Source organism: Rhipicephalus sanguineus, chromosome 1 (assembly GCF_013339695.2).
Source record: "Rhipicephalus sanguineus isolate Rsan-2018 chromosome 1, BIME_Rsan_1.4, whole genome shotgun sequence".
Lineage (NCBI taxonomy): Eukaryota > Metazoa > Arthropoda > Arachnida > Ixodida > Ixodidae > Rhipicephalus > Rhipicephalus sanguineus.
The window spans coordinates 249097894-249122325 of NC_051176.1; the positions used below are offsets into that span (position 1 = coordinate 249097894).

Consider the following 24432-nt stretch of genomic DNA (forward strand, 5'->3'; position numbering starts at 1 on the left):
TTCCGAACAAAAGGCGTCTATTCGGTTTTTCCAAACTTTCTGGGCTTTCGAACAGCCGAGGCTACGTTGCAAAGAACACCAGACAGATCAATACGCACTGCCAGGGCCGCGCTTAGCTAAGCGCACAACGACAGCTCGCTCTTAGCGACTTTCACTGTGCAGCCACGTTATCTTATGCTGGCTAGGTCGCGTTTTTATTGCATCACTGAGCTGTGTGACTAATTTCAAACAAAAGCGACCTGCAGTACGCCATAATGGGCATTGCGCATTAAGCGTCTCTCCTGGGCCCGAGTCCGCTCAGAGGCCCGCTTTCCGTGTCACGTACCCTCGGCGACATAAATCGATGAGTCTACTTGGACTCGTACATGGAGAGAGAGGCGGTCATGCATGAGGAGCACGAAGAGACGGTCGAGGAGGAGGCAGCGGCGGTTAGCTTTTATTTTTAGCGAGCGCCGATGTACGTGTGCGGGAGAAACGCGCACGTGGTGTCTCCGTTTGTTGTGCCACGTGACGTAGTCTAGCCAATAGCGTGCGAGGAGGAACCCCGCCCTTTAAAGAACGCACAAAGGCGCACGGAGCAGCACAACACAAGGTGAACGAGGAGCTAGCGAGCGAGGTGCCTGCGTTGCGAGTAATCTGCACGTTGTGATTTCCCATCTGCCGTGCCCTCCAGGTAAGTCGTCCCTTCTCTGATGCGTCGCCGAGGCGGCCTGCGCTGTGCGCCGAGCGCCTTGCCCACGATTGCGGATCGGCTGGGGCCAGCGCCGTTACTCTCTACGGTAACGCGCTTTAGGACGCAGGCGCTGGCTGACTAGCCACGTAGTTCCAGGCCTAGGTGAGCTGTCATCGCGGTGGGAGGTGACTCTTTGAAAACCGGATTTTCAGGAAGTGTGACTAGCCACTGGCGTCGAGTGAAACGGAGGCCGTCCTTTTCTCAGCGTGCGCCGCGGCGAAGTCTGTTGGCCGACGGCATTGTCTCTGTTCAATCCAGAGAGCCCAACTCCGGCGCGCTGTTTCTCGCTCGTGGTGCGATCGCATCCGAAGACAACAAAGTTGCACTGCACGTGCTTGATCGCGCCTGCTCGCTTGTGTTCGCCTTCGTGCCTTGACGGTTGGAGTCTGCGATGGATGCTGCCTTGTCGAAACTGGCGAAAAAGGATGTTCCGTACGCAAAAATGATTCCCGTTCAAAAGGATAGCGACAAGAGCGAGTTTGTGGAAGCGCAGGACGAGAGGTGGGTGACCTCTCTAGAAAACGGCCTCACCGTTTTCTGGTTGGTAGGCTCGTGTCGAGGCTGGCGTGCGGCTACGCCTTGCTTTACTTTGCTGGCGCGCATAGTCGCTCGGAGTTGTCGGCGCTCTCGTTTGTTCCTTTCTTGAACAGCTTTTTTTGTCGTTGCGCAAAAGAATCGCGGTCGCTTTTATGTAAACATTCTTCTGATGATAAACCATGCGCTTAAAGCAGCTGGGTAGCTCTGAAGCGCGATGCCTTATTGATCGCCGGCAGTAACAAGGCCCACATGCAGAAGATTGAAAGTGTTTTGTCCTTGCGTAGTTGTGGCGGTTGGATTGTTCGTTAGGGCCACATTTGTACTGCCAGAGGTACGATTATCTATCAGACATGACCTTTTGTCCATTTCAAGCGGCGTACGTGCTGACTACCGCCAGCACCTTGAAATTACCGAATATTGAGGTCAGCGATAGGGTAGGACATGATAGGGCTCCACTCGGGGATAGGCATGTGACGCAATCCAAATGATGGATCGCGGTACGTAGCTACCGATTAGTCGAGGGAAGCATTGTAAGTCCTTTGTGAAACCTACATTAGATGTACTATGTTTTTGCACGAAGCATGCCTTCACTGACAAGGGCATGTTTCTTGCCGAAATGTAGTACTGCGCTGCGCCGATATTTACATTATTCACGGGCCGATTTTGCCTCCGCAGGTGCGGATCGCCTGCAAATATGTGGGTCAGCCGTTTTTCCATACAAGTGTATTTTCGTCCCTTTCCCATTTAGCTGTCGGCCTTGGAAAAACCTGCGCGTCTGTAAAGTTGTTTAGCAAGTTCAAGCTCTAAACCCTGGCTGTGGCCTTGTCCCAACCTACGTGCTTTGTAGCACCCCCGTTCTTGCAATCAGTGCATATCTAGTGGATGAGGTAACTGCCTTGGGAGCCTGTTCTTGCATGCGTAATAATGTTATTGCTGTGCAGTACAAATAAGCTGCGGTTTCTTTCCCCACTCTGATGCTTCTTTATTCGTATTTTACATTACTGGGATGTAATTTGACAAAACAGCCTGGTGGTCGACCTCTGTTGTCAAGGCGTACTCATTTAGTAAAATTGTTTCCCTTAATACTTACTTAATAGTTGCCCATAGCATATAATACGATTCAGCCGGTTTTAGTGGATTACTTGAAGATGTGGACATTGCTCGGTGCAACAGATTCAGGGCTTAGCAAGCTGATTAAAAAGAAAAATTCACTAATTTTTATTACCTATGTTGGGGAATAAATTGCAATTCCAAGAATGAATCCAGTTTGTTTTTCATCTTGAAATTGCCGCTAAAGAGTGGTCTCGAGGTTTCTGTTGAGAAAATATGGTACTACTGCCAGACTTCATTGCTGCAGTTGTAGCCTGTGTCCTAAAGTGAGCAGTGAAAAAAAAGTTAATCGACAAATCATTAATTAGGCAATTGACCAAGTAATGTCAGACTCTTACTTTTTCACACAAATAGATAGAACTACACTATCTGTGATGGGATTTTTTAAAATCCATTCTGAATAAAAAAATCAGGTGGTGGCAGTATTTATATTGCTTTCTTGGTCAACAGATGTTACACAGAGGGTAGCAGTTGACAACTATACAGAATGGGATAAATTAAAAAAAACACACAAGGTTTCCCAATTCTAAAATGTTAGAACGTAACATGCAACAACAAACATTTGTTGTGGCACACTACCTTCGATGCGCATACTATTCACAGTGCACATGCGGACAAAAGTAAACTTGTGCCATGTTACAAAGTTTACTTGCAACATCTTTCAATTGTTGAACCTTAGCAAGGTAGGCAAACAAAATGAAACTGCAACACAGGTTTACTTTGGACATACAGCTGTGCCGGAAACAAAATGTCTCGCATTGATAAAATTATTCCACAAAGAGCAATAAAACACCAATAGCACATCAGTTTAAAAAGTTTTAAGAGCATGTGTATTTTTCTGTGAGAAGGATGTTAAGTGAGTTCCTTAGTTAGGATATCACTTCGGGCGAACTGCTTCCAGGAACTGTTCTAAATTAGGACTCTTGACATGGTAGATTCATTTGCGAGAAATATCTTGATTGTAAAGCTCATTAGTATCTGCTTTCTTGCGTTTCAACATTCAAGGAGACTATCAGTGGGAAGTGCACTATTTGAGCAGCTATGAAAAAACTGCTGGTGTGTTAGGCACGTAGTATTGCAGTACTAGAGCTGCCTTACTTCTGGCGTCTGAGATAGTATGGCACCTTCTAAGTACTGTAGAAGCATTGTGGTGATAAGCAGCTATTTTCTGCTGGCCTCCTCTTTTTCCTGCGTGATGCAGTGTCATAAGTGACGTTGACACTACTTAGCAGCTCTTGCTTCACTTGGCTGCTCATTTCACCCAGATCTGGTTCATTTTGTAGCAGTCTGATTTCATTTGGCCTAGTCACAAGACTTCTTCTTGGTTAATTTAATGTTGGATCTGTTCCTATTCTAAAAAATGTAGTTTCAATATATATATCCATGCTCGAGCAGATGGAAGAACTCGAGTAGATGAAAAAAAAATTGTATAGAAATGTAAGTTTTAGAGGACTATATTTGTTTGCTTTTCCTGGGTGTTCCTGCCCAATAAGATTTACACAGTTGTTTGAATTACTAGTTCAGGCTAGGTGATCAGCACACTTATGAAATGCTAAAAGGGCCGACTTCCTGCAGTACTTAAAACTTTTCTAGCACTTCATACACTTTAAGTGTTGTTCTGTGCATCGGTATGTGTTTGCTATATTGGAGTATAAGCTCTTTCTTTTGACTTCATGCATGAAAGTTCTGTATGTAATGATGCAACAGCATCATAATGGCACAATAACACGCAATATGTTTCTGGAGTATGACATCATAGAAGAAAAAATTGTCGTGTCAGCATCAGTTACAAGGATCATGCATATTTTTGCCTATTGATATATTTGACATTCGTAATAATCATGGCAGTAGTGGCTAATATGTCTCCTCATGGCATATAATTCTTAATTGTAGAATTTTCAGTGTTGATTGAGAGAGCAAATTTCTTAACTTCCGTTTCAAGGGAATGAAAAGGAATAGTTTGTGAGGAAGGTGGTGTCTCCTGCTTTGAACACCATAACAATTTACTCTAGATGCTCGGGAGAGTAATTTCATGGCTAAAGGGATGCTGTGAACGCTTTGCATTCCCAGGTGTTCTGTTCCCAAGTGCTTGCCTGGCACAGTGCTGCTTAGCTTTGGTAATCTGGCCAGGACTGGCATCATCTATGCAGCATGTGCGCTGGCGCAAGGGTGCGGATACAGCTGTTGCAAAGCAATTTGTGAAGAGCATATGTGCACCAATAATGAAATTGAGTTTGACACTTGCTCCTGCTTTTGTTGCAACTAGGTGCATGCAGAGAGAAAAGAATTGTTGGGATGCTATATGCGTCAACACTAGTAATTGCACTTTGCATGAAAAATTTGCGCACTGCATCTAAAATCTGCATATATGTCTAACTACTCCATTTAGTATCAGCCCCCTCAAAACCAGTACATTTTGCGTTTGCATGTATTCAATGAAAGTGCTGCTGTCCAAATTTTTCTTAGTTGAAACCTAAACTTTCTGCCTCTTCATGGTCGTGAAATTACAAGTATGTCATCGAGGCCCATCTGTATGGACTGTGCAGAGAGGAGAATCTTACCACAGATACTATGTTCAGCAACCATTAATGCTTTATATGAAGGAAGGCATATCTTTCTCTTAACTTCATACACGACACATCCTTTCCGAGAACACGACCTGTGTCTTTCCTAGACTTTGTATGTAATTTTGGCATCTCCTAATTGGCAAAGTCTCTCAATGGGAAAAGTGTAGGACTGTGATTCAACTGACAATATACACAATTGGACCATTATAGCTTTGCAGGGTACAGGTGCCCACAAATTCGGAGCGGTGGCTGCTCGTTGGTGGAGTGCGCCGGTGAAAAAGTAGTACCAGGGTCTGCACATGTGCAATGTCCCTAGCAAGCTTGCCTTGCTCCCCGGTGCACCTAGATAGGTGTTGCCTTGCTCCAAAAGAATAGAGTTGGGTGCCTTTTAGCGTTTCACAGGGGGCTGTGTGGAAACTGTCTCTAAAATGCTCTGTGTGCACGTGGTGGAGCATACACGCCCGTGCATATGCATTAATCGGCATCGGCGCCTTTGAAAGTGAAATGATTAACTGGTTCATTAGTCGTGGAATGTGACCGTCCGGTCGCCCGTCACCGACAACACTTGCAATAGCAAAAATCGGAAAGCGGCATACCACACCTCTACAGTTCAATAAAGCATGTAAAAGTTAATTAAGCACCAAGTAACTAAGAGTAATTCAAGTCACAAGACCACTTTAAAGAAATTAGAGTAATTAACAAGACCAAAACATGGACATCAGACACCTTTATTAAAGCGTGCTAAAGTGTATTACAAATTAAATGAACATAATTGCCCATAATTAAAAGTAATTAAGTGTTGCAAACAGTAATCGAGACTACACAGTATCAAGACTCCGTGATAAGGCTGGTCACGCCAAACTAATGCTAATTGAGTTTATTTAAGCTCATTATAAGTAAGAGTTAATTAAAAGTTCATAACTGACAGTTAATTAAGGTTGCACAACAAGGATTACACGTGCATCTAGAGATTCCGGCGCATAGAGCCCGAGCACGCTGTAGGCTACAGGCCCCAATCCCCCCCCGCCCCCCGCATGTGTTGTCGCAATGCTGGGGGACAAACTGAAAGTTTTTTAGCTCAAGGAGACACCTATGTAGATAGACTAGGGAGCGAGGCTTGCTTGCTAGGGATGCCGCGCACGCGCAGATCATGGCGATATTTTTCCACGGGTGTGCTCCGCCGACGAGCGGCCACCGGTCTGGCACTCCGAATTATTTTGTGGACTGCAACAAACTGATAGGGCTGTTTGACATTTGAAAGATTTGCCCTGCAATCCTGTTAATTGAGTGACTGTGCTAGTCAAAGTAATTGAGTGACTGTGCTAGTCTAAGTTCCCCCAAGTGTGCATATAGTGCAGGTTAAGCCCTTGTACTGCTCAGTACAGAATGCATGCTGTGCATTGAGTGTGTACTGAGAACAAGAGCTAGGTGATTGATGGTGCAGGAATTCTGTGGAAAGAAATGGGCTATAAATGAGGGGCTTTAGGAGTCCCCACTTTTTGGGATAGATTGAAAAATTTGGTTGATTGGCTATACAATCATCAATTTTTGGCTATCAATCATCAATAAGACATGCACAATATGAAAAGCTTTTGCCATATTCTCTCGAGACCTGAAGGAAGCTCAGGAGCATAACCACTTTACAGTGTTACGACATTTAAAGGCCAATTTCTTGTTTAAATGCCAGAAGCAAGACCTGCATATATGACCTCCTCATGTTTGATATAGTAAAAACAGCTTTTATTTTATGCATAAACACTGAATGATATGATGGTTTCACAGGATCCAGTATGTTGCATTGTGAACACTGCATCCTGGATTTTAATATTTCATTGTTTTCAAAGTATAATTTATGTTGCTTATCATGTCTATGATGAAACAAAAGCCTACTTCAGATTAGCGCATTTTTCAAAACTGTAATGTATGGGATATGATTATGAGGCACATCATAGTGGGAGACTTCGGATTGATTTTGACTACGTGAGGTTCTTTAGCATGCACCTAAATGTCGAAAGCTGGCACCATATAGCTAAATTGCTTCTATACACTTCTGCAGGAACCTGATTTTGCATTCAGTATGAATATTTTCGCGTAATCTTTTCAGAACATTGAAAAGAATTGAAGCTTACGTGCACTATAATATATAAGAGGTCTCTGGAGAATGTCCTTCTTTTAAGGAATTGCACTCTTTGAGCTTGTATGCCCATAGAAAAAGTTCATTCAGCACACGATTGTCTTGCTCTCTTTTATATCGGTGTCTGCTATTGATTCTCTGGCATAATTTTATATGCAAATAAAAAATTCTGAAAAGGATTGCTTAAGTGCTTAAATTTCTGTATTTACACCCTGTAAATTTCTATTATTGAAACAATTTTAAGTGAATTATTTGGGTTGCAGGACCCATTTCAATTTGTAAGTACTGGTATTTTACAGGTAATAAAAAAAAAAGGTGTATCATAACAGTTCATCTACCACATGTGCATAATTTCAGCTTCTCTTGGTATACAAATGAAAAATTGATCAATTTTGAAGCATTGTTAACATTTTGAAGATAGCATTAGAGCATGCACAAAGGATAGGATGCTTGCTTACGATAATAATTCTTTTAATGATTCTAATAATGAATATTATTAGTATTATCGTAAGTATAAATGGAAAGTTATCTTTTTTGCAATATTTGTGTGCATTTGCATCACTTTTGATGTTTGGGTTGCATTTGTACTAGCTTTATATTCAGGGCTGTACATGCTCAAAAAGAATTGTTCATTTTTTCTTTCTTTTTTTTTTTTTGGAATGCATTCATGTGCCCTCCATTCGCCATTATCTGGTGGCATCTGTACCTGTTCGTGTACTAAGTGCTCTGGACACGAGATTTATGAAAGGGCTGAATTCTCACAGTAGCCTGAGAATGAAGCCTCTCTCTAATTAAAGCTTTCATCCCGTGCTAGTTCTTGCAGCTTGCACGTTTACCTTATAAATTAATGGGGTCATGCATTAACAGAGTAAAAATTTGCATTTTTTTTTGTGGAACCTGCATCCTGAAGGCTTTTGTCTCGGGGAGTACATATGGAATTGGCGACACTAACAGACATAACCAACTTATTAAAACTGGTTAGAAATTGCCAAGAGAGATGCATTGAAATAAAGTCTCAATGTTTTTCTCGAATTCATAATTGCTGTAATGTGGCTATGCCTAGCTGATTGTTGTACATTCTTGTGTAATCTGAGAGCCAGTATGTCTGGCTCCCAGTAGTGCGTAGTATCTCTATGCACAGTCACCACGAAGTTGCATGTTGCTTGTGGTCCCTAGTACAGATTGTCATGTAAAACCGTTCTTGGTGGCTTTTTGGGATGTACTTCTAAGCTGAATGAACTTCATGTGCAGGGGAATGCCTACGGACACGATGGACGACATCGAGCTTAAGAATGTTGAGCTGCAGTATCCTCTGATGAGGTCTCTCTCGAGGAGCGATTCCTACACTCAGGTAGGTGTTGCTTTCAGTTTTGCTATTAGCTTTTGCACACACTTACCGACAGTGGAAAGCTTCAGTGCCTGATCTTCATCTTTTTGTTTGTTTCAGGAGGACCGCATTGAAACAGACTTTGGGACCATGGTTGTTGCAGTTCAGGGCGACCGCAACAAGCCAGCTATTTTCACCTACCATGACATTGGATTGAATCGTGAGCATCTTTTGCTTTTGATCGCTCTTTCGTGTGAAAAGTTTGATGTTTTTAGGTTGACAAAGGGAATGTGGTGCACAATCTGGTTTTGTCTACTTGACCAAATCTGATATACCTATGTAATTCACTATACTTATATTGGAAGCAAACTTCAAAGTATTCTATGTCATCTAAATTGAGTGATTAGGGCAGAAGTAACACAAGATATAAATGGCAGCATATTCAAACAGTCCTACTTGTGCAATAAAGCTTTCTTTTTTGTTTTGCTCAGTAAGTTTGACCCTTCTTTATATGAGCATTGTGCCCAGCTTCCCAACTAAATTTCTAAATGTATTCAAATGAGCTTCAGCTTTATAAAGGTTTTCTTTCATTTATGCAATCCAGAGCTTGCCCATTTCAATGGCTCCCAACTAAAAGTACATATTAAATATGCAAACATATTGGGAGGGTTCTAGACTGCATGAGAACTTCTAGGGTTTCATTTCTGTCTTGTATTCTTGCTGATTTCTTGTCATTTGTCCCATTCATCATTAACGAAATGGCATCCTTTGTTGATAGTGTAGTGTTTGTTGCGTGAGATTATAAAATGAACATACAGAATTTGGCTATTCCTTATGCAAACTTATGTTTGCCCTGACTAAGTGGAGCAAGAAAAAAATCAATTCTGACAGTGGCTGTGGATCAAAATATGTTGCTTCAATTGCACATCCTAAGTACAAAGTAGTTCCGAAAGAAATGAACAGGCAACAGGTGCCATGCACTGTGGGTAGCCTGCATTTCTTCTGTATAACTAATGAAAAGGCTAAACTGAGTGCCTTAGGCCAGAAATTTTTTCTTATGCTTTTTCCTTTCTGAAGTCTGTGGAAAATTTCCACGAATTAAATAAATTAGGAATGCTTGACAAGATAAATATTGATTTCAGGCTTGAAACTGAAAGTATGTGTAAAAATTTCCTATATTAGTATGGAAAGCATTATTACAAAAATGAATGGCAATGCTTATAAGGTGTGCAAATTGCTGCAGTCCAATCTATTGCATTTTGCAACATCACCATTTTTGGATACAAAATGCAAAGCATATTTTAAGGTCTAGAAATGGCAAAATGATATCTTGCACCACTGTTTGGTCATGAAGGTAGGACTGAGGATCACTTAAAGGCCAACTGCAACGAAATTTCGCACACCTCAAAAAGCCGATTTATAGGCAGTCTAGCTGGAGATAATGCTACCTGCCAAATTTCACCTTCGAAATGCAAGTGGTTACGTCGGAAAAAAACCCGCCAACAACGCAATTTTTCATACCAAAACTAGAAAAACGACGCCATTGCAGCTGACCGGAAGTGACGCAGACTGCAGCCCGACTGACCGACCGATGCAGGCGAATCGTCTGCTCTGCACTCCGAAGTATTCGCTTCGAGGCCGCGCCACAGAGTTTTCTTTTTAGATGGTAATGAAAAAAAAAACAAAGTATGCAAACATCCACCGTGAAGGAAACACGGATACATGCCCATAAAGCTCTTCTCTAAGCAATGGCTGCCCGCTTCGCACCTATCGTCTCGCCCTGCTGTCGTGGAGAACTCGCTGGTTCACAATAAATGATGCTGGTGGTTTACGCATCGGGTATTCTCGCTTCGTTGATGGACTACGGACGGTAAGACAGCGTTGTTTTCGATATCGATGCTCGGTTTGGCACTCTCCCATGTCTACCGAAAGCGTCCCTACATTTCTGTAAACGCTTGTCTGACTGCACCCAAAACTTTTACATTAGACCTAACATAGCACAATTTGTTTTGTTAAAATACGTTTACGTGCTTGAATTTCTTTGAACCGAGCACGACTACATTTCTGTCGAAATTTGCTGCTTTGACTACTAGCAACTAGAAGCGAGCCGACCAGCTTTTGGAGCTTTCATTACTCGCGTGTAGATGGCGCAGCTAGTCTAACGCTTCGCGGGGCGTCGTTTTACCGGCTTTACGTTATACTAATGTCTTTCGAATAGCGTTACGCTATAATTTAGCGTGCGAAACACGCTGACACAAGCATTTTAGGCTATACTAAAGCTGTCTAATACGGATACCTCTTGTCGCCGGTGCTTCTCCAAACACTGGTCGGAGCTTCCCATTGTTGGGTTTGTAGTGGCTGAATATTGAAGGCACTTCGTCAGGATTCAACATTCTTTTCAGTTTCAGCAGTATTTGAGCGAAGAGAGACCGGTCGTACATAAAGTCGTCGTCTTTGAAGTTTGAAGTGGGCCGCGTAAAGTACCACGTCCTTAGCTCCCATTCATTTCACCTCACTGCGATAACCCGCAGCTATTGGAGCTTTACCTGTTCTGGAAAAGTGTGAAAGCTAGTCTCATCCGTAACATACGTGTTCCAGCAGCCTACGGCCCTGCATTTTGTCCTGCAAAATAGTTAACTTGTCTGAATTAGCCGCTCGTAGAGGGGCGTGACGCAGAAAAGGAAGGGATGCGGCTGTAGAGAATTCTGCTCACGAGCGGCCGTGATCTGTGATTTACGTCATTTCTGTTTGAGTCCGATCTGCCCGGGCACACCGCTAGGGCTCCGCGTCGTCTGCTAGCTGACAATCAGAGCACCGATTATAAATGAAATACGCGACTGCAAGATTTTTCGCTGTGATTATCATTACTTACCCAACATATACAACGCATTCCGAGCGAATTCTGCCCAAGTCAAATTTTGTTGCAGTTGGCCTTTAAAGACGTTTGGACATTTCTAACCATTGACCCAATCACTTCAAGAAACGGCTATAAAAGCTTATTTTTTTCCATTGTAGTTAGAATAAGCGAATCAATGTGGCTTTTTTTTGTCATATTCATGACTTTGCAGCACACGGTTTTATGTTATGTGCTCTCCTCTTGCAAATAGTATGCAAAAAGCCCCCGATGTGAAAATGCATGCACAAGGGCTATATGTTGTAGTCTATGACCAATATGCTGTTTTATTCCTTTAAAGATGTCTCAAACTTCCAAGCCTTCTTTAACTACACTGACGTTCGAGACATGATGCAAAACTTCTGCATCTACCATGTTAACGCTCCTGGCCAGGAAGAAGGAGCAGCACCTCTTCCTGAAGGGTATAAAAATTTTTTTATTTTGGGTTTTATTGGTATGATCCTTTGATTAAGCTTCTGTAGGCTGCCTGGTTGAAACTGACTGCCTTTTACTCAGCCTTAGAACAAAAGAGTGCTGTTGCATAGTATGTTACTGTTGCATAGTAAATTCTTATATTAACTGCACGGCATTTCTGTGGCCAGGCCAGGTGCTTGTTTTTTATCTGCATGTACTCTAATAGTCTAGAGGTTGGTGAAAAATGGAGATGGGGGAATCATATCTTGTACGTTGTTTTTGGAGGAACACATGCACGAGCAGTGCATATGCCCAAGCATTATTACTGTAAGACCTCCTACTGTTGAGATGCCATAGCATGTTAGCTGATCAGCGATATAGGTGACAAGAGCATTTTGCAGAGATAAGCTGCAGAATTGAGGGTGTCTTTCTCGCACCTGCTGTGTGTGACAACAGGGGTGTTTGCTTGTAGGTGCGAGACGTATCAAACATTTTCTGGAAGTGAGCTTAGGGAGGTCCAATGAACATTCTGCAGTTAATGCTCTTTCACGGCACCAATGCCAAATAGGCTTGTATGCTTTTGATTTCTTGAAATTGGGGCACATGAAGGCATATGGAGCAGGTGAAAAAAACTGGGAATTGGGTGGAAACAACTCTTTCAAGGAAACTGGGAAATGTGATAATGTTAACCTCTGTGAATGAGGTTGAATTTATTACTTTATTTATAGCCTCAGTGGTAGATGCTACCTACAATGATTACTTCAGAATTTCATCTTATTCTGTTTTTTTTTTTTAAAGCAGTTGCTCATTGTGCTCTTTCTACAGTTATTGCAGATGAAGTGAACATTACCTCTTCATGACTTTGTGATAGATATGTAATTTATCATTTATTTTGTCAGATATGCCTACCCTTCAATGGAGACTCTTGCTGACATGTTGCTGCTGGTGATGAAGTTCTACAAGTATGTTTCTTTTCAATACGATTCTCCATATTTTTATTATTTTATTGTTGCTATATTAATTAAAATCGTTACTTGATGTCTACTTACAGAATCAAACACTTCATTGGATTTGGTGTGGGAGCTGGTGCTTACATCATGGCCAAGTTTGCTGTAAGGTTTCATTTCTTCTCACCTTTTTTTTTTGTCTGACTTTATTCTGGCATTTCATCATTCGGCCATGAGGGACCCTGTAATTCTAACTGTCCCTACGCCCTTTTAGCATTTTATTCTGTTGAAAGTAGATCAGACCCATTAAACAGTCTTGTCCGTTACTCTTTCCATGTAAGTATGTAGTACTTGGTGCATGAGACAAGTTGGTTCGTGAGGGTGTGACGATTCCATCAGGGTAAAAAAGAATGTGGGCACACCTAAAGGAGTGCAAAGCATGAACTTTAATGTACTCTTTTTTACCGTGCTGAGGTCATCATACCCTCATTATGCATCAGCTTGCCGAACAAGTAACTTTTAATAGTTAAGTAAGTGCAGTAGGTATTGTGTTTTTACTTGAGCATCGCTTGTATGCATTAATGCTGCTAAGGCAGGCAAAGCTTACTGCAAAACCATAGTCAAAAGCTTGTGTTAAGTAAAAAATGGTGGTTAACCAGGTTTTCTGGTACAAAGACATACAAATGCCTATTTTGCCAATGCCTGTCTGTCGTACTGATGCCTGACATACTAATACCTGTCTGTCCCATTTTCGCAATGTTTGCATTAGTATGTCTTTGTGTCACGAGTGCCACACACACTCGGAGCATAGAGAAATGCACATGTGAGGTTCGTCTCTCTGCAGAGGCTTCTCTTCTCGCTTGCATGCCCTTGTGGACTACCCTGTTTTGTACGTGCTGTACACTGGGGAGTGTTATTCAAGAGGTGAATGTATCTCGCCCCGGCATATCGTTTTCGTCTCACTCTTTTCCTTGTGGTGCGGGGCCACGTTGTTTCTATGGCATGGCATAACTGGTGCACTGGATGGAACAGGCAACCATGTGGCGCCAACTTCCGCTATGCAGCCAGTTTGAGCTCTGTCATTGGCAGTGCCTATAGTTGGCGAGAGAAGTGAGGACACATGGCAGTCATTTTTTTAAATTGTATTTTGAATTTTCAACACTCCATAACTTCGAACTGCATGTTCCTATCGGTGGCATTCTTGCAGTATTTATCTGTTGATCCCTCAGTCGACGTAATCCACAAATAAAAAGTAGGGAGTTCGAAAAGTATTGAAAGGCCCCTTTAATGTATGTGCGTACAACGGATGCGGGTTTTGTGAAACTATAGAATAAAATTGCCTTGGTGTCGAGAAGGATGCATCGTTTTCAATGGAACTAAGGTAGGAAAATGAAAGCAGGTCTGCTATATCATGCTTTTTTTTTTTCAATTGACGTTTCTTATATAGCAGACCTGTTATATAATGACCTGTATTTCGCTGACTATTTCACATTTTCTAGAGTAGGCTTGCAAACACAATGACTACAGTTTATCTTGTAGTTTTTCTATTATTTTACTTACTATTACTTTTGATGCCTTGGTGCCCAACAAGCAACTTCAGTAGTTAAGCAAGTGTAGTAGGTTCGTGTTAAACCAAATGTGTGCTCTTATAATATGCATACATTATGCAGCTGGATCGCCCGGAACTTGTTGATGCCTTATTCCTGATCAACTGTACTGCGACCAAGTCAAGCTGGACAGAGTGGGGCTACCAAAAGCTCAATGCCATGCACCTTCGAAGCTCTGGCATGACTGCCTCCACACTGGACTACCTGATGTGGCACCACTTTGGCAAGGTTGGCAGCCATGAACAGATTTAAATGGTTTTGTCTTGTTAGCATAATTGCTCTCCCTTTACTCTCTTACTTTATGGAAAAAAAAAAGTACAATTCCAATGCGTAGCTGCACACTGCTCCTTGGGTAGAAGTTTGTAGAATGTATACAGTTATCTTCAAATGCCATCGTTTCAGTATAGTGCAGTTGCAAAATGTCATTTTGATACATTCGTGCTGTGCAACATAAAAGTGATTGACATTTAATGAGTGGCTGTGACCTGTAATGCGACTGCTAATATTATGTGTTAAATAAATCACCTTTTTTTGTGGAAAGTTCAGAGTTCACACGTATAAATATATTTCTGAAATATTGGTAGTTATAAGAAGGATGCTAATGAGTTACTAAAGCACACAGAGGTACTGTAAGCGTCTCAAATAGAGCACCCTTCTTTCTATCCAAAGGTTATTGATTGTATGCAATTTCCACTGCTCAGCACACAGCTCATTAATTACTGCCATGCTGTCATGCTGCATTTCAAATTTCTCAAAAAATTAGGCTTAATGGTAAAACTTTTTCTTAGCTTGTAAGTTATGTATTTCATTTGATCTTTTCTTTCTTTTCAAGCGCGTGGCTGGTAATAAAAAGGCACATGACCAATGACGACTCTAGCATCTTTTTATTACCAGCCAGGTTAGAAGTACTTGAAAAGAAAGTTGAACAGCGGAGTGTGTAGGTGCCTCACCGTTCGCATTTCTTTTTATCGTGATTGTACACAATGAAGCATGGCGTTTTCCTGCATGATGTGTTGCATTTTTGTTAAACTGTTTGCATTTTGTTTTTAAGTGTATAGGATTTAATTTTATCGTTGTTTTACAGTATTCAGTAATAATTCCTATGCTTAGAGTACCCTATATGTGTAGTAAAATTTAGCCACTGTCCGCTGTGCAACCAAATTACCTGTTCAACTATTTTACTAACAACTTATTTTCAATATATCAGTATCTTTACTGGGAAGCATTTACTCTGAATTGGTGAGAACTGAAACTTGTTACTTTGGGGCTTAATACATTTTATTTATTTATTTATTATTATTTATTTTTTTTTTTTGCAGCTGAATGAAGAACGGAACCATGACTTGGTGCAAGTGTTCCGCCAGTATTTCAACAAGACGATCAACGCCCAAAACCTCGGATTTTTCATTGATTCCTTCATAAAGTGAGTGAAAATGAGATGTACCAAGAAACTCCTATGCAGAAGGTCTAACTAATATTAGAATTATGCAAGTCTATTCGCCTGACACTTACACTTCTCTTTCTCTGGCACACATGGCCATGGCAAAAAAAAAAAAAGTTTATTGAATTTTCAGTCTTCAGACATGGCAGAGAGAAAATAAAATGTCATGGCTTAACAGTAACGTTTTGTTGTCACTGAAAGTAGACTGATTTGCTAAAGTACCGTGCTGCAGTCACAATGCTATTGAAAGCCTGTATGCCCAAATTTTGTTAATTGAAATTTCAGGGGTTTATTTGTACCGTTTTTAGTGTGTAATTAGACGGATCTGATACAGCTTTGTTATTTAATAAGGCATTGCTTTTCGGACAGTCTTCAAATTGCAATTTTACTTTAACACATCAAGTATAGGGTGCCAACAGCAATATACCCCAGAACCAGGCCCGTAGCCAGGAATTTTTTTCGGGGGGGAGGCACTAGGTGAAAACCTTGACTATTTGAGAAAAACGCCTATTTTCATTATTTATTTTTGGTAAAACACCATGTATCAAAAATTTCGGGGGGGGGGGTCTGGCTACAGGCCTGCCCAGAACATGCCACGTTGTGGCTGCCAGGTTCACGTTTGGCGCTGTGGCTTGGTCCTCGTGCCATGCTCATATAGACATAGGAAGTAGGTGCATGGAGCACCTATACACTTTTATCGCATTCATTACATTAGCCAGGCACTTTGGACAGGCAGCTACATGGTTGCAATACATCTTTGTAGATGTTAAAGGAACCGACAACTGATTTTTCTCGACCCAGTTTTTTACGCCACGACAGGAAGCTTACCCTTCGTAGCATTTGTAGCTGCACTGGTTTATCCTAAAAGCATGTAGTTATTTTATAAGCAGTATTTTTCGATCTGAAAGGCTCCAAACACGCATGAAGGCTTGCTCCAGCAACGCTGAGAATTGATAGCGATGCCGCTAGCCCTTATGAAAGCTGTCGTTGTTCTGCTTTCGCAGGAGTTACTGTAGCTATGCTTAACCACCTTTATTTTGAGCTTTCAAACCATTTTTGAAAATAGCAAGCTGTTACAATGAGATGATGTGGCTTTATACACCTTCTCTGTATTTGTACAGCGTTGTGTGCGCCTGTGCCCAAGGTTGCCTGCGCCTGTGACATGGATGGCTCGTCCCGGCATGGGATCATTACGCCAAGTGAAGGCAGCGCCACTTTGTTGCATACAACTAACGCAGGCCTATATGTACATTTTTATGGAGTAATATCTTTTAATATAAAGAAATGAACAATATTTCAGTACTAACAGAAAAGTCATCGAACGCATACGCCGATCAATGGTCACGTGACCGGCTTCATCGGACCGTTTATGATTTTGCCGCCAGACAAAGGTCATTTTTCGCGACTTTCAATGAAGAAATAAAAATATAAATCCACCTCTCACGAGATAAACAGGGTTGGTTTGAGTCAATGCGACGGAAAATCTTTCCATCAGTGCAGTCATCTCATTTCATGTTCTGGGATTTGTCGGTCCCTTTAAGAAACTTATGTGAACTACTGATCAATGCAAACCAAGCATACTAGGTAATGGGGTTCATAGCTTACTGGATCACATTACAGCTGGCCAGTGGTCTTCTATCTGAAATAAAAAAAAAGTATTCATTCAAAGTGCAAGTTCCACTTTAATTGTGTGAAAGGTGTACTATGTGATACTGTAACCCTGTATGGCAGCTCTCAAAGGCACCCTTCGTGCTCAGCCTTCCTCTATTTAATTTGGCATTTGTGGTGTCTTGACTTCTTTCTTGAGTCCGTGTTTGTATGCCCAATCTTTTAGAATCATTTTCATTTAGAAGGCTTATTATGACACTCAAAATAATGCGAATAAAAATAGTTATTTCTGCAGCTTTACTCGTCCTTACATTTATAAATCGGCTGTTGTGACCTTATAGCTTGGAAAGGTCTTTGTCTTAAACTGCATTATTTGGCTAAATGAGGCTGTAGAAGCATTGTATAGTGTTGGAACTCATAAGGCCCGGTTGTTGCATTGTCAGTCTCAAGAGTTTTGAAAAGCTTCCTCTGGCAGAGTTGACGATTGTGGGATTGATCAACTTTTGAACCTTTTGCAGGAGGTCTGACCTCAACATCACCCGTGAAATAGATCCTGCAAAGAAAAAGATGGTGAAGAACTTCAAGTAAGTATTAAGTGCTCTGTTGACAGTTCAGTAAGCAACTGCCTATCATGTAAAGAAATAGTGGCATTGCGTCGTGCCACTTATTTGTATATGAAATCATGCCCTGCATTGGACACTTTCTCTCTTTTTGTTAAGTCTCGCACTTACCCAAAAGTTATCCCTAGGTGCTCCGTGATGCTGGTTGCTGGAGCTTTGTCCCCACACCTTGATGACACGGTGAACATGAACAGCCGCATGGACCCAACCACATCATCTTGGATGAAGGTAACATGCGTCTTGCCAGTCATCTAACACAGTGATTGGTTGGGCTTGTTGGTGAAGCACAATATTATGTTTCAACTGACAGCACAAAAAACACAGAGGGAACAGAGATTTTCAGCACTCAGTCTGCCTCTGTGTCCCCTCAGCGTTTTTTGTGTTGTCAATTGAAACTTGAAGTCAGTCATGCTATGTTAATTCACAATGTTATTGGTGTCCAGGTGTCTGACTGCGGAATGGTGCTTGAAGAGCAGCCAGGGAAGGTCAGCGAGGCATTGAGACTGTTTCTTCAGGGACTTGGATATGGTAAGGAGGCAGTTTTAATGCAATAGCGTTAAGTAAACCAGGTCGCTGAAAATGTGTTGTTGCCATTGGTGTCTTGGCGCCTTTGTTCGTGAGTAAAAAACCCAATTGGATGCAAGGAAAATAGAGGTTCGAGCTGGAATTGAACCCGGGCATTCTGCTTCAAGCACCGAGCCACGCCTGTGCCTGAAATTGCTTCGAAAAAATACCCTCTACAGGCGTTATGTCGGCCGAGGAGTCGAATTAACAGGTGTAATATTGCATGACAGGAACTTAGAATCGCACCAGGCATCACACCCATTAATTGCAGAATGAGTGGGTGGTTTAAAGCTGCCCACCCATTGCAAAGGGCTCAGTCTTTAGTTGTTATCATCATCATCATCATCAGTCAAATCAACAAAGTGCAGCCACATAGGTGCGCATATTGCCTTACAGGTGCCTTGTGGCTATTTCACTACTTTGCGAAATGATGAATTATAGCGTAGTGGGTACTTTGCAGTTGTACTTCCAGTAAGCACCCTAGGAGAGTTTACAATGGCCAATGTCACACGCACAGACATTCCTTCTCTCACGGCATGGTTGAGGTGTCCACCGAGAAGTGAAGTATGGCAAGCGAATGAGAGCTATGCAAACAGGGCCCTGTAGCGCTATCACATTCCACTCTTAGCGGTGAAGCTTAAAGGACCCCTGACACCAAAATTGAAACCTCGAGATGTTTGTGTTGTTTGACTTTCCTGTATACGGGGGCACATCTGACCGATTATTAGCGACGAACGTTGCCTTTAAGATATCTTAATTTGGTTTTAAAGTAAGCATGAGTGCTCACTTGAGTTGGCTGCACCTTGCGACATCCTGGTATGACGTAGATAGAGGCCCCGCGTGACGAGTAAAGCGAGTATTGTGGACGTCACAGAAGGTTTGCGGTGCGCACGTCTCGCTCTGTTGTCGGGCTGCTCTCGAGGTAGTTTTCGTGAGGGGACACGCGCTTAACAGCTTTAACCCATACCGAGGCACCCACATACTTTCAATCTCTACCGTGCGCGGGGCCCCGATTTGAAAACCGCGCTTTCAACGTCACCACAGCTTGAGTGCATGTGGTCTTTGACGCTCCCCCGCATGGGTCGCTTGTTTCTTGTGGTTTTTAGGCGGGCGTTTTGAAGTGGCGCTAAAATGGTCACAATTAACTACGCTAGAATTAGTTATACGATACGCTAGAGCATTTACGATTTAACTTGGGGATTACCAGACCCAAAGCTACAAATTACAGTAAAAAAGTCACCAACAAAAATTTTGCTGTCAGGGGTCCTTTAAGTGTCCTTGACAAGTGTTTCAGGGTGTTCTGAAAGCAAATACACAAATTAGTGTGTTGTACAGTGGCCTGCGTATTTATCAGCACTTTGAATAAAATAAAAAATTTAAAAATCTTACTACATTTTATAGGTCTCAGAACTTACCGCATACAACATTTCTATTTTTCTTTTTTGTCTGAATTGTAAGACAAAGTACATTAGTGATACTTTGACAGGTTTGCGCAGAAGAAATCAAAGCCCACCACGCGTGCACTTCACCGTTGGAAAAGTAAGCTTCACCAGACATAGAATAGTTGGCAGAGACACTGACTGCTATCCATGTTGCTTGTTTTGTTTATGGTTGGTTGGTTTGTGGGGTTTAACGTCCTGAAGCGACTCGGTCTACGAGAGACGCCGTAGAGAGGTGTCCGTATAATTGTGACCACTTGGGGGTTTTTTTAACGTGCTCCGACCGCAGAGTATATGTAATGGCCGGTGGCAACACATGTATGCTTTTGCACGGGGGCTATATTGTATTATAGTACGCTGTGACATTCTCTTTTTCCAAGTGAACCAGATAAGTATCTAAGGCGGATATCTTATTTTGTACTTAAAAAAAAATGAGAACTTGCAAAATTCCAGGACTAGCAAAGCACTGGCAATATATAGTAGAACCCCGCTGATACGTTTTTGAAGGGACCGTAGAAAATAAACGTAAAAGACGGGAAATGCAAGAGCCGAAAAACAGGAAAAACGACAAAATATTTAATGGTACAGAATTTTATTTCAATGCTTACGAGCAGCACGAAAATTGGCGCGCTCAGCCGTGATCTAGTCGACGGATAGAAACGTGGAGCTGGGGACGGCCTCATCCACAGAAATGTAATCAACGTATGTGATTTTTTTAACACCAACCGCTGTAGGCATGAAAGAACTAAGCACACGCAATCGCGATCAGCGCCGTGAGTCCGACCGCGAACCGCGCGCATGACCATGCGAGCTCCAACCAGTTCGGAACTCCTCCCATCCTCCGACAAATAACGATGATGATGAGTCTACGCCAATGCGATGGCAGAAGTGAATGCCAATCTCGAAGGCCTTGCTTTTACAAGCAATTACGTCATAGACGCCATGTTTGTGCAATACAAATCTCAAAGGCTATGCTTTTGTCAATAGTAAATGCCAATCTCGAAGGCCTTGCTTTCGCGAGCAATTACGTCATAGACGCCATCTTTGCAATACGAATCTCGAAGGCGATGCTTTTGTTTGCATCAATCGAAAGATCCTGTTGCTTGCGCCTCTAATGCGCCTAATGTTACGGTCAAATCAGCAAAAGCTGCGTGAAAATGCACCATGGCCGCTCTCTTCGGTAGTCACTCGGTCGGCTCCGAGTGCACTTCGCGACGTATAATACGGGAACGGTCCGACAGCTACGACGTAATAGCGGGGTTCCCAATACATTGTATCCTGTGGGAGCTATGCCGGGACCGGTGAAAAACGACGTAACAGCCGGGAAAAGCAGCAGTGAGGAACGTAACAGCGGTGTTCTACTGTACCTATAAGTGTTCCCTGGAAAAATGTGCAGGCTACTGTGTAGATGCAGAAATATCCACTGTATTCTGTTTGTAATATCTTGCACTTTGATCTCTCAGTTTATTTTAATGCTTCTACTAAGAATTTAATATCAAAATGAATAGCATGATCAGAGTTGCATTCTCTGAACTTGCTCATGCAGAATGCACTACATTTGAACCCAGTAATAACGAAATCGGTGGGCGAACAGAAAAATTTTGCTATCACAAGAATTTCGTTATCGCAGAATAATACAATACATATAGGGGAACGGTCAGCAAAAGGAAACTTTAATGCCAAAATTCACTTATTTTGCTTTGTCGACATTTGCCATGTACAAAACGCATATATCTTCCTTCGCAATGCAGCGAGTTGTCCATTGCGACATCGCCATTGTGCATTCTGAACACCCGAATTGTGCCGAAGGCGTCCGACACATCCCGTGCGTTGGCAGACTCCCCCACAGGGCTTGTGCCCTGTTCCTCGGTGTCATCGCTTTCGCGCACACTGCTTACGATGACCTTGTCGGCCAACTTGCAGCTGGACATGTGGCAACCCATGTTGCACGATACACCACGCAGTACCAACTGCGGCACGCAACACTTTGCAGAAGCAGCACCACATGAACTGTGCACAATACACAAAGCGTAATCATGTAGTCAAATGTAGCCCCAACCATGCTACGGCAAGCCCATCGCAATGGTGTGCCTGCGTCTGGTGCCGTACAGTGTCGACCGCACGAGAGGTGTCCAAAGTGCACGGCAAGCTTCGCTGGTGTGGCAATCACTTGACACAGCGAGACACCCGGAGCAAACACAGAAATATGCTGAACTTAGCAGACGATGGGGTGCGCTGATGCAGGCATGGCAACCACTCCTGTTCAGTTGCCGTGAAACTTCATGTGCATGTGCATTAGCAAATCCTCTTGCGCACGGCAGCCTGAGAACAGCAGACAGCGAGCCCCTGTGCCATTAGCCTGAACGGTAATGCCGCTGTGTATAAAAAAAAGCGGTCTAAACAAGCAACAGGGTGGCAATGAAAATGCCTGGCATGTGTGACTGCTTCTGGCACTGGACCGATATTGTAAACAATGATGGTTGCACCCACGCAAACGCAATGTGGTGGTACTTTATGCAGTTTAAGTGTAAAGCCACATATTGGAATATGCTGACCTCGTGCAAGCAGATAATGTCTGGGGAAATGTCCTGTCAATTTTCGTTTTTGCGGGACAGCAGTTTAGAAAAATATTGTTGTTGCAATTGTTGCAAGAATTTCTTTGTTTCACGATTTTGTTATTGCGGGCTTCAACTGTACAGCTTCTTTTAGCGCAAATTGTTATGGTTAGCCATTATACTTTGTCTTTAAACCCATAGCTTACCATGACACTGTTGGTGATGAAATTACATTCAATTTGAGCAGCTCTGTTTTTGAGCTATTGGCAGAAAGTGAACATAATTGCAGTACAGGCCAAAAAATTCAGCTGACTGCTCCTAATATATAGGTCACTAAATGCCATTCAAAGCCTATCATGCCTGCAATGTTGCCTGCACAGTTTTTGACTTATCAAAGTAACAAGTTGAGTGTGACCTCTGGTGGGCTGTGGCCCAGTTTTTGAGTTGTTACGAGCAACAGGCATATTTTGTGCATATCTGTATTACTTTTATGATCAGATGTTCTTAGCAGCGCTAACGCGTACGTTATTTTACCTCTAAAGTATAATCTAATGCATAGTGTTTCTTTCAAGGTAAACTTCACACTTTGCAGCTCTCTAAGTTGAAAAACTTTTTGCTTTTTTTCTATAAAGCACTGAACTCCTCCCAGAGGCGGTCTTCTGCAGCTTCACTCAATGAAGGTAACTTAGTTTCTTTTTTCCCCATTCCAGTTGGTCGCAGTGTGGTATATAGGCATTGGTATGTGCTAATGGTGTGTAGTGTAGATACACATCTAGATTATGTTGGTACTTGTCCCTGAAACTCCAATTAACTGATGTGGCATTACCTCAGTCTAATCTTTCCCTAGTCATAGATTTAGCCACCCTGTGGGCCTAAATGTCAGCCATGCCTCAGGTTTATTTATAACCAATGCACTGTAATTACTGCTCTGTAATTAGCAGTACATATCTTTGATGATGATCTCACCTTTCCAACATGTTTGTTACATGTAGCACGCACACGTAATATTGCTTTCTGCTTCACGCATTGTTTTGTTGGTCACAGCTCTTTGCATGACTCATTTCCAGTTTGAAATGGGAGGCCTAGCAGACTTGCAATCCTAGCTCAGTATATTATACTGTTAAAATTATCAAGGCACTAGCTACTGCCCTTTTAAAACCAAGGTTGTCTAAATTTATGTACATAGGTCACTAGAATGAGTTAAGCAGTACTGCTTGAGCACACAGCATTTGCATCATGGCAGCTTTGTTGATTTGGTTCTTTTTCATTTCTTTTTTTGCTTGCATTGGCCAGCCCTGGAGATGCGTCGTCGATCCTCCCTCACTGCTTCAGCTCACAATGCAGGTTAGAGCCTTGTGTTAGTTTTCCTTTTTGTTTGTGCCAGAAAAAGCTTTTGCGCCCTTGCCCAAAACAGACGAGGCCTGAAGAGTACGAGGAGAACCCGTCAGCACAGGCTGCTGGATGCGTGGCAGCGACACCCACAGATATATGCATCTGGGCCAGTAGGAAAGCCAAGGCCTGGTGGCACATGTGCTACATTTCATTTGCTGACTGGTGACTACCAGTGTGCACATTGCAAGAGCTTGTGCATCAGCCTTGGATGGTCACTGTGATGGATACGTTTGCTTTCTTGCCACTGTGGACAGGACATACTTTTCTTTCACTTAGCGAGAGAGGAAAAGGGAAAAAAGAAAACCTGGCATATTCAGCATCGCCGCTATCGTACATTGCCTGTGACATACTATTTCTCTCTCCCTTTGTTTCGGTAGTCTCTTTGACGCTTCTTGTATGTTTGTGAGCGTGTGTGCGTGTGTGTGCACGTGAAGCATCATTGGTTTAGTAGGCATTAGCCAAGCATTTATGAATAGTGTGGCATAAGGCACACTTGCTTTCTGGTGTTGCTCCACAGTGATCAGCAGGCAGTTTTGCACTCAAA

At 42.5% G+C, this 24432-nt stretch overlaps 1 protein-coding gene across 3 annotated transcripts in view; it reads left to right on the forward strand.

The window, feature by feature from the left end:
* The first annotated feature begins 407 nt into the window (after window positions 1-407).
* Window positions 408-24432, forward strand: part of LOC119376984 (protein NDRG3) — a 28565-nt gene continuing 4540 nt past the window's right edge. Inside the window, exons 1-14 of one of the 3 annotated variants that reach the window (XM_049411207.1) lie at window positions 958-1234; window positions 8333-8432; window positions 8529-8628; window positions 11603-11723; window positions 12615-12677; window positions 12767-12827; window positions 14333-14497; window positions 15589-15692; window positions 17837-17902; window positions 18067-18166; window positions 18382-18466; window positions 23129-23176; window positions 23790-23840; window positions 23911-24157. In XM_049411207.1, coding sequence (XP_049267164.1) covers window positions 1125-1234; window positions 8333-8432; window positions 8529-8628; window positions 11603-11723; window positions 12615-12677; window positions 12767-12827; window positions 14333-14497; window positions 15589-15692; window positions 17837-17902; window positions 18067-18166; window positions 18382-18466; window positions 23129-23176; window positions 23790-23840; window positions 23911-23921 — 1185 coding nt within the window. In that variant the 5' untranslated portion in view covers window positions 958-1124 and the 3' untranslated portion in view covers window positions 23922-24157. Of the gene's footprint in view, window positions 674-957; window positions 1235-8332; window positions 8433-8528; window positions 8629-11602; window positions 11724-12614; window positions 12678-12766; window positions 12828-14332; window positions 14498-15588; window positions 15693-17836; window positions 17903-18066; window positions 18167-18381; window positions 18467-23128; window positions 23177-23789; window positions 23841-23910; window positions 24158-24432 lie in introns of those variants that run through there. The other 2 variants (XM_037646642.2, XM_037646637.2) reach the window with 2 other exon arrangements.